The sequence below is a fragment of the Propithecus coquereli genome, unplaced genomic scaffold (genome assembly GCF_000956105.1).
Source record: "Propithecus coquereli isolate 6110/MARCELLA unplaced genomic scaffold, Pcoq_1.0 Scaffold44, whole genome shotgun sequence".
Classification (NCBI taxonomy): Eukaryota; Metazoa; Chordata; class Mammalia; order Primates; family Indriidae; genus Propithecus; species Propithecus coquereli.
The window spans coordinates 9,597,003-9,607,539 of NW_012150174.1; the positions used below are offsets into that span (position 1 = coordinate 9,597,003).

At 33.9% G+C, this 10,537-nt stretch overlaps 1 protein-coding gene across 1 annotated transcript in view; it reads left to right on the plus strand.

The window, feature by feature from the left end:
- The window catches only part of SBF2 (SET binding factor 2), a 518,495-nt gene that overhangs the window by 294,335 nt on the left and 213,623 nt on the right, over positions 1-10,537 (plus strand). Inside the window, exon 13 of the mRNA XM_012654180.1 lies at positions 1,828-1,926. Coding sequence (XP_012509634.1) covers positions 1,828-1,926 — 99 coding nt within the window. The remainder of the gene's footprint in view (positions 1-1,827; positions 1,927-10,537) is intronic.

Consider the following 10,537-nt stretch of genomic DNA (forward strand, 5'->3'; position numbering starts at 1 on the left):
TTTTGAAGGCAATAATATAGTGATTTTTTAAATAAGTTTTATAGGGAGAAAGGTCTAATTTTAACGTATAGATATGTGACTTCAAACTGGAGTTAAGTTTAATCTATCAGTGTCATAGAGCCATAGTTTACCTTCGTGGCATTCTTACTAATCGATAATCAACATTTCTCTAGCTCCTGAAGGAGATACTAAATATATGGAAGACAGATTTAGTCTCTATCTTTACGGAATTGGCCATATAAAAGGGATAATTATGCCTTCAGTCCTACAGAGTTAAAAATTTAAAAGTAAATAAAATAGAAGGGAGAAATAGGGCAGATGTGAATCATAATAAGGGTGTTATTTTGCATTTATTGTGCTTTCTCCTTTTTAAAAGCATCTTTCCATTTATCATTTAACTGTATATTGACAGCAGCCCATTCTGGTAGATAGAACAATGAATATTATTCCCACTTCAATTTCTGAAAGAGCACTGTATTGGAACCAAAAATCTAAAAGTTCCTTGAAGTTCATAAAAGAACAATGCTTATAGCACCCAAGATAATGGCTAATAGTAATTAATAGTGGTCATATCTTGCTGCTGGTGATTTTATTTTATAAAGAGAAGATAGGAATCAAGATCTTAAATATCCTTGGTTCAGAGGAGAAGGATCTTTTATTCTCTGTAAATATATTTAAGTATTCACAGGTAAGAATTAGAGAAGAGGCACATGTTTTAGTTCTAAGTATGAAGTCCTGCATCGCATGCCTTAGTTAATAACACAAAGCATATGAAGATTTAGGAGATGTTATACTGAAATGGACAGTTATTTCTAATTAGTTGTTAGTTGTCGACTCTCTATTACTAATGTTTAATATGATTGATTATTGATTATACTAACATATATATATCAGCCTTTAGATGCTAATCCCATATTTTATGGGATTAAGTTAGATGCTCTCTGAGATACTTTCTAGCGCCTACATTTTGTTAGTCTCTGAAGCTTCATGAATAGTAACATTAGTTTACATACTCCCTTTCTTTTCTATCCAAATTTCCCTTACTAACTCTCTGTGGCAGCTTCATCACAACTAAAAAGTTATATTTCTGAATCCTGGCCTAGAATAGTTAAAGCCATAATTTTATATGTACATCTGCTCCTGTGAATATATTAGTTCCTAGAAGGAAGAATACTATATTGCACCTTTTTATTTTTATTATCTATCTATTTGCCCTTCCACAAGTTTTTTTTTTTTTCCTGTCAGCCCTCTTTTGTCCACCCTAAGTACATGTACTCACACAGTTCTCTCACTAAATTAGTTAATAGGGAGATGGACTAGAATATATATAATTTGAGAACTAGAAATCTCCTAAAAGTCATCTGTTCTTCCATCTTATTTTAGAGATGAGAAAACTGAAGTCAGGAATTTGAGTGACCTGTCCCAGATCACAGCAGAACCAGGACTAGAGTTGTAGCAGCCTGACGTGAACATTTGGTTCATGTTTTGTGAGTTAAGGAAGTGTTTGGAGCCTTTTGACTTGCTGAGTGAGAGAATTTTCTGAGTGAGCCCTGTGGAATGACAGAGTCTCTCTGAGTTCCAGAAATGACTTTTCCCAGGAAGAAATAGGGCCCTAAATCATCAGGGAGGGACCACCACATAATCCAAGGATTTGATTGACACTGAAACCCCAGAATAGAGGTGAAACCCAAAAACCTAAAATATTTTGTTTTAAAAATACTATGTATTTTGGATATTTTCGGTTTGTAAATTATATGATATTACACATAGTTTTTAAATTTGGCATATTTTGGAGTTGATGTTTTGCCATTTGATTCTTTTTCCAAGTTGGTAGCCTTTGAAGTAGAGAGAATTAAAGTTGAAGAAAATAACCCATTGAAGATGATAAAGCATATCAGAGAACTTGCTGAGCAACTGTTCAAAAATGTAAGTATATTTATTTAGACAACCCTTAATTTTAAAAGTACAGCATTAATAAAGAGTCTCATTTGCAAAACTAAAAAATTTCCTCTCGTGATCATCTTTTTGGTTCTGGATTATAAATTATAAGATATTACAGTCAATACTGTATATCAAAATAGACCACATTTTTCAAAGTAATTTTCCTGTCAGTCACAGTATTATGAAAACATCTTAGTCATAATTTTTCAGTTTGTCATTTTTCCTGTCAATCACAGTATTATGAAAGCATCTTAGTCATAATTTTTCAGTTTGTCATTTTCCTGTCAATCACTGTATTATGAAAACATATTAATCACAATTTTTCAGTTTGTTATTTGCCCTCACCGTGATTTTCAGCTGGATCTGTTTTGTGAGACAAAGTTTAGAGTCATTGGAGACCAGAACCACCTCAGATGGAACTGACCAATGTACTCTGCTTCAGCTTGGTATAGTGATTGTCAGCTGGATCAGGAAAATTGTTTGAGTTGCATTGTTTTGAACAGACAGAACGTGAAAAGCTGAAAAAAAGAAGCAAGTGACCACAGAAACATAAGGGTGAATACTCTGGATAGAGGAAATGCCACAAGTGAAAAGTGAAATACCACATACTCTGGATAGAGGAAATGCAACAAGTGAAAAGGATTGGGATGTGGTAAAGTGTGAAATAACCGTTTGAGTACCAGGAAAGAAAAGAGCCTAAGATGACAAGGAGATTATGTGTATGTGGAAAAATGGATTTTGGCTCATGAGTACTGGTCATTTCTCCTACTTGTGAAGCTTTGAGTCCTTTTACTTAGAAAAGTAAAGTAAGTGTAGTCCTCCAGGGAAAAGTTAAGGGAAGATGTGTTTTTAAGGAAACAGAGTTAAGAAAGACTTGGGAGTCAGTATCCTGGCCCCAAAAGGTATTGTCTAATTTAGTTATTTGAATAGATGGAGCATTTTGGACATTGGGTCATTAGTGCTTTGTCACATTTCATTGGAAATCTGAGAACTGATTGGATAAAAGCAGAGATACTAAAATGTGTTTTTGTTTCATATTATTCAATTATTTCTGAATTTTAAGTTCTCTGTTCAGATTTTGACCTTCCTTTGAGGGAATGAATACTTTTTTGAAAGAGAACAAAGCAAAATTCAGAGGTTTCATATTAGAACAAAAAAATCATTCTTTTCTCAATTGTACTCATCTAAATTTTGGTAAATAATTAAAAGATTCTTAAGTTCTATTTTATCAGTTGCTAGTGGTTCATTATAATTCTGAAAGTATGTATCCTTTGTAATTGAAAAGGAACAATAATATTACTAACACATGCAGAAATCATCAGCCATAGCATTTTTGTGCCTGTCAAAATACGAATTTAGTTTCTATTTTAAATTACTTAACACATGGGTACTTTAATTGGCTGTTACTTGTACATTATTAGTTTCTTAACTTTCATATCCCTATACATATCACATTTTAAATCATAATATATTGGTTTAGCGAAGGTATAAATAAATGATTTTCCTGGCAACTTGCATGCCAGGATCTATTTCTTGCATTTATTGACTGACCACATTTTTAGTTATTTATAACTATGCCTAATATAATAAATGTATTTTTTTATTAGTATGATGAAACTTAAAAAGAATTCTGTTAGAAGAAATACTTGTGTTCTGTGGTGATCTTTGCTACATATGATAGGGATGTAGAAGTAATGTACAACAGATTACATGAGAAATTTCTTTTGACCTGCAATAATAAAAATAAATATTGAGTGTTTAGCACAATATGCCAGACATGGGACTAAGCACTTTACATAAATTACCTCTAATCCTTATAACAACAATGTAAGATAGGTGTCATTATCCCCATTTTATTGAGGATGATTGGCTCAGGATCATATATAACAGCTACTAAGTGATAGAATTCAGATTTTAAACCTAGGAACTTTCATCTGTCTAATTCCTAAACCTATGTTCTTTCACCGTGAGGCTGGCTTGTCTCCAGTTGGAAAAAATAGTGATGTTTCCAATAGCTGACTTTACACTTTGTTCTTTATGGGTACTTTAATATACTTTCTCATTTGATCTTGGAAATGACCCTGTAGGCAGGTGTAGATAAGTGAGCAAACTGGAGATTAGAAAGTTTTTTTCTTGCCCTGGTGGGAATGATTTATTAATGGACTTCAAAGAATAGCAAAATGTCAAGTGGGAATCACTTCAATAAAATCAGTCAAAATGGGACTGATCCCTTTAATATCCGAATATTTATTTCTTAGGTCTTTACAAGACTACTCCAGAACTGTAAAATTTTATAGCCAGTAAGTGACCAGAGTTGGGGCTTTTGACACAAGTTTGTCTCTATTACATGACTTAAGTGCCGAGTGTATGCAAGGGACTGTGCCAAGCCACTTTAATGCAAAGATGAAATAAACAGTTCCTTCCTTGACATCCTAGAACTTAAATTTTACGATTCATAGCTTACACTAAGCCAACACAGAACTGAAAACTACGATAAAATAAATATCTAGTAATTATACATTCTTAAAGGTAAATGTAAAACACAATCTATGTCCTTTAAAAATGACACGTTTAAAGCAATCATCAGGAGGTACTATATTACATTACTATGTAAGAAACTGTATTACCTAGGGATACGAGCCCTTCAGATGTATTCTACATTCACGAGCCTTTATTGAGCTTTTTTTCAGAATCCAATTATAATCCATTTAATACATTCCATTCCTTAAGTATGTATTTACTAAGTACGTACTAGTGCCAGGCATTTTCTAGCTACATAATTCTCCTAATATCCTTCAGAAGAGGATACACATATATGATGAATAAGAATTTTGAGACTATCCCAGTGGATTGTGATCACACTTGCTGAGATTCCTTCTAGTTCTAAGATTTCTGTAGTCCATGATGATCCCAACATTCCTGAAGTAAATACTTTTCAAAGTTAAAAAGCGGAACATGATGGTAAAGTTACTTTCTAGGGTCATGCAGGAAATTGGGGGGAGGGAGGCGGAATGGTGTCAATGGCAAGGAAAATAATCCACATGGTTCTATTTTTAACTAGTTAGCTTTTTTAAAAAAAATCACATTTCTAAAATTCCCATTTGGTAAGTAAGAACCAACCATATAATTTGACTGTTTCCTTATTATCGTGTTAGAATTGAGATTTGTTGATTCCATTCAGGTATTTGTAAATACTTTATTGCACTGAAGTCCAGTAGCCTCTCTTTTAACTTCCCTTTCAAGTATTTCAGAAACATACCTTGATTTTCCAGTTTCTTCTCACCACTCCTTTATATCGTTTTTTTAGTGAGTTTTAGGAATGTGAGTACGATGAATTGTAACTAGGTTTAGCTGCTCCTTTAGCTTTCTGGAGCTTCCTGAATAATTAAGAAAAGTATTTAGTGACTTTGCTGGAATGGGTAGGTGGAATGAAGGAGAGGGAAATGACTAAATGCATTAAAGATAAATTGTGTAAGCATTGGCAGGATTTATACCATGAAGATTATTGGCAACACATCTATCTAGCTTTTCTTTCCAGGCCCTATTGATAATGCAGGAGTCTGCCCACTTTGGCTTTCTGAATCTTCAGTGTCTGCATGAGAGCACATTTAACTACTTAGTGGCCCTATCCCTATGTTTCTTGATATACACTTATAAAGAACTGGTGACTACACACAAAATGAGAACATGAAGATAGATAGGCCAAGACACAAGAAAGTTATAAAACCTGCATTCCAGGACATTAAGACATCAGTTAGACATGGTTTTACTGTTTTACATAGTACAGTTTTTCTAATTTGTTTTACATATGCAATAGTACATTAATATTTGCTGAACTATGTAATTTGTCTGACAGTTTTTGTTTGTTTTTTATTTTAGTGGCAGGATCTCACTATGTTGCTTAGGCTGGAGTGCAGTGGCTATTCACAGGCACTGTCATAGCATACTGCAGCCTTGAACTTCTGGGCTCAGGCAATCTTGCCGCCTCAGCCTCCTGAGCAACTGGGATTACAGGTGCACCACCATGCCCAGCTTTGTCTGACAGTTTTATTAAAAGTTAAAGGGAAAACTTAAAGTGCTTAGATTTTCTTATAAAAGAATATGATACTTCAAATCGTTCCTTATGGATATTTCATTTCCCAGCATTGAACCAAATAGATGTTAAAATCCTAATTTAGGAACAAAGCTCAAATATAGGAATAGCCATTCCAAATCAAATAAGATCTATATAGCCTTCATGTCTCTGCAAAACTTCATTTCACTACCAGGCAAATTTAATCTATGCTAATAATATTTGTACTATTTGGCAACTGTGAATAAAAGAATTTTTTTCATTATAGGAAGGAAGTAAAATATTGTGATTACCTTAGTCTTAGAGAGTCAAGGCATAAACCTAAAAAACTTATTTATATTATGATGAAATGAAGCCCCTAACCCAAAGCATAAACTCCAAATCAAACTCCCTCCCCCATTCTGATTTCTTTATTTAATTATATGTTGTTTAGCATGATATAATTTTTACATACAGTAAAATTTATACTTTTTAATGTAAAGTTCTATGGATTTTGACAAATGCATGAAGTCTTATAACCATCAACACACAGTAACTGCATAAAACATTTCTATCCCCCCAAAAAGTTCCTTAATTCTCCTTTATAGTCACATTGTCTCACCACCTCAAGCACTTGGCAACCACTGATCTATTTTTCTCTCTGTGTAATTTTGCCTTTTCCATAATGTCATTAGATAGTTTTTTGAGTTTGGCTTTATTCACTTAGCATAGTGCGTTTCAGAGTCAGCACGTTGCTGCATATGTTAGTTGTTTATTTCTTTTTAATGCTGAGTAGTATTTTATTGTATGGATGAACCAAAGTTTGATTTATCTGTTGACCAACTGAAAGACAATTTTGGCAATTATGAATAAAACCACCCTAAACATTTGCACAAGTTTTTGTGCAAACATAAATTTTCAAGAGTCAATGCTTAGGAGTGGGATGCTGAGGTATATGGTAACACAATGTTTGACTTTATAAGAAACTGCCAAATTGTATTCCCAAGCGTCTATACACTTGAATTCTTCATTCCTACCAGTAGTATATCAGAGTTCCATTTGCTCCACATCTTCAGCAATACTTGGTATTGTCAGTTGCTGGGTTTTTTGTTTTTGTTTTAGCCATTCTTATGGGTTTGTGGTAGTATCTTATTGTGATTTTAATTTGTATTTCAGCAGGTGAGTTAAAGTATAGGACTCTTAGCTAGTCACTACATGGGGCCTTGGTACTTTTTACAAGAGTACTTGTCCTAGAATAGGAACCCTTCATTTGAAGTTATGAATTAGAGCATTGGTTCTCAACAGGGACAATCCCCCACCCCACCCCCATGAAGTTGGTCTGGAGACATTTTTGGTTGTCGTAGTTGGAGGGAGTGTGCTACTGTCATCTAGTGAATTGAGACAAGGGATATTTCTAAACATCTTACAATACACAAGACACCCACCCTCTACCCCAAACAAAGAATTATCAAGCCCAAAATATCAGAAGTGCCCCAGACTAGGACAACCAGCACATCAGATATTAAAGTCATCCACCAAATTTATTTGTATTAAGGATGAGACATTCAATTGGATGATCACTGAAAGGCCTATGAAGTTGAAAATTGAGGATTTTTTATTCCTTCAATGTCATGTATACTGCCAGGCAACTCTAAAGAGTCCAGTTACATTTTGACTATGTTTAGTAACTTAACTCCAATAATAGTATTGTCTTCAACTGTATTTGAAAAATTTGTGTAACTTGCTATCCCACATAGTTCTAGGTATAGTTGGTGCACATTAAATAATTTTAAAAAACTTGAATTAATTTGGGAAACTTAGTAACCTCTAACAAGATCACATTAATTTGTCATGTAGTGCTGAGACAAATGTGTAGGAAAAATTTTCTTTTTCCCAATGTGGCTGTTGCCTACTTTGAATTTCCAGTGGGATTTGGGGTTTTTTTTTTTTTGTTTCGTTTTACTTTGCTTTGCTTTTATTTGAAGTGCATTCTCAGCCCTGTTTTCTGTAAGCCCGAGGCACATTTCCATTTAGCCTGTTGAAGGGGAGTGAGGGATCCATGTTTCCAGACCAGATGGTGTATGTGTGTGTGTGTCATTTCAAGCCTGAGAAAAATCATGCTATCTCCCATTACTGTATAGTATACTCTTAAAGCAGGACTACAGAGACCGTTCCTTGAAAATCATTATCCAAATTCAAAATTCTAAGATAGTGCATTTTGCCAAGATTTCTTGGGTAGTTTATTTTTCTTGCTTTGGAAAAAAATTGTTGCCATGTTCACTATAAGTGTTTAGTTGTCTAAATCCTTGTTATTACTTTGCATTTCTCTGGAATCAAAGATGAAAATTTGGCTGCTTCTTTGAACTGTTGGAAAATAATGTATTTCCTTGTTTCAACAAGGAGATTCAACTACAAAATTGGGCTGCAGTTTTTAATGAGCTCAGTAACCTTCAGGGGACCAGTCCAATCGCATGTGGAGTCACAAGTAAGAGCACATGTTTCAAAGAATATGTAGAGTACAATGAGCCCTAACCTAAATTTCCTCTCATTGCTGCTGTCTTCTCAAAAGTCTTTAGGTGACCAAGTTAGGTTCAAGGTGACAAATATGGTCCTTTACATTTATCATGCCGCCCGTTAGAGGGCAGCAGTGCACAGACACAGTAGTCTGAAAACCAAATACAATTAGATTTTGGGGTGTGAGTCTTCTTTTGAATTTTCTAAACACAACTGAATACATCGTAATTTAGTAAATATAACCAGAATCTTCATTTTGGTATAGAATATCTATATAACTACAGACATTCAACTGTGAACTTTGCTTTATTAATAACATGATTAAAAAAATCCTTGTAATTCTGAATTATATATGGATTTAGTTTACAATATTTCTAATTGCTTATTGGAATACAATTAATAACTAATAGAAACATGTTTTTAAATAAATTATTTCTATTTAAACCCTTATTGAATATTACTACCATTATTATTATTAAAATCTAAGTGGCTGGTGATGTGATAGACATCTCGATTTTAGTTTTAGAAGCATGTGGTACCATGCCATAGAATATGCAATGAATAAATATTTTTCAAATTAATGTGGCCTATACATTTGGAAAACAGCCTTCAGATTTATTCTGGAGAGGTGTTTGTGTGTATTCTCAGGGCTTTCCTGTAACAACTCATCCAATCCTCACAAGAACCTTATGAAGTAGGTACTATATTATCTTCATTACAGTTGTGGAAACTAAAACACAAAGGGTAAGTGAATTGACACTGCACCAGGTCACACTATTAGTAAGTGGCCAAGTCTGAATCCACGCGTTCTGAAATCAGAGACCATGAACTAAAAGTACTTTGTTACACTATTGATATCTCTCTCATCGAATTGTCTAACCTTTCCCCCTGGATTGTAATGCCACATATCTCTATCACATTTTCACATATAGTACTGTTTCTGGGCTCTCTATTCCGTTTGTCCTTTTAACCCTTCACTAATACCCATTGTTGTCCTATATTAATTGTTGAAGGTTTATATAAGTTTTGATATCTGGAAAGCTTGACTTTCCACTTACTCTTCAGAATTTCCTGGACTATTTTGGGGTTTTTGTTCTTCCCTATAAAGTTTAAGACGAGCTTGTCACATTACAGGACAAACTCTTTAGAGATTTCGACTATAAGTGATCTGTGCATCCTTATTTTTCTAAACCCCACCTGAAGTCATTTTTGGAAGAAGATAAAAGGTAGATATATAGCAAGAGAGAGATATACTGTAACTAGAAAAGATAGCTGCATTACTTAGATGATTTCGTTTCTATTTTTATTATTTTTCCGTGTTTTAAAATTTGTTATAATATTATTTACTTCATGGGAAATATAAAGTTTTCATTTTTATGGTAAAGAAAATAAGATAAGTAGAAACAGAAGTAATGAAGAATATACTTTGAATAATTCAGACCTCAAGATCCACATGAATCACCTCCCCATCCTAAAAACAGATATCCGCTCAATATATTTTAGAGAATTGATATTTATGATTTTTGAGAAGACACTGTATGGATAGGAAGCATGCCTGAAGAAAAGAAAGGAACAAATATACTACTTTTCGAAAAGGGCAGTTTCAGACACTACAGACCAGTGATATTGGTGTTAACACCAGACAGAATTTTAGCACAGTTTTTAAACATATGGTTTAGAAAGAGTGATCGCTAAGATTTGACATGACATTTTATGTATTTTCCTGGGTGAGGTGGCTCATGCCTGTAGTCCCACCTACTTGGGAGGCTGAGGTGGGAGGATTGCTTGAGGCCAGAAGTTTGAGACCAGCTTGCATGATATAGTGAGACTCTACCTCTGAAAAAAAAAATGTGTGTGTTTATGTATATATACTTATACATATAAGTAAATGCATATGATATGTATATATGAGGGCTATCCAGAAAATATCCAGCCATGGATACATGGATATAATGGCTGGATACTTTCTGGACAGCCCTCCTAAACCTAATACAGAGAGAAAGGGAGAGAGAATTTACATATTTATTTTTC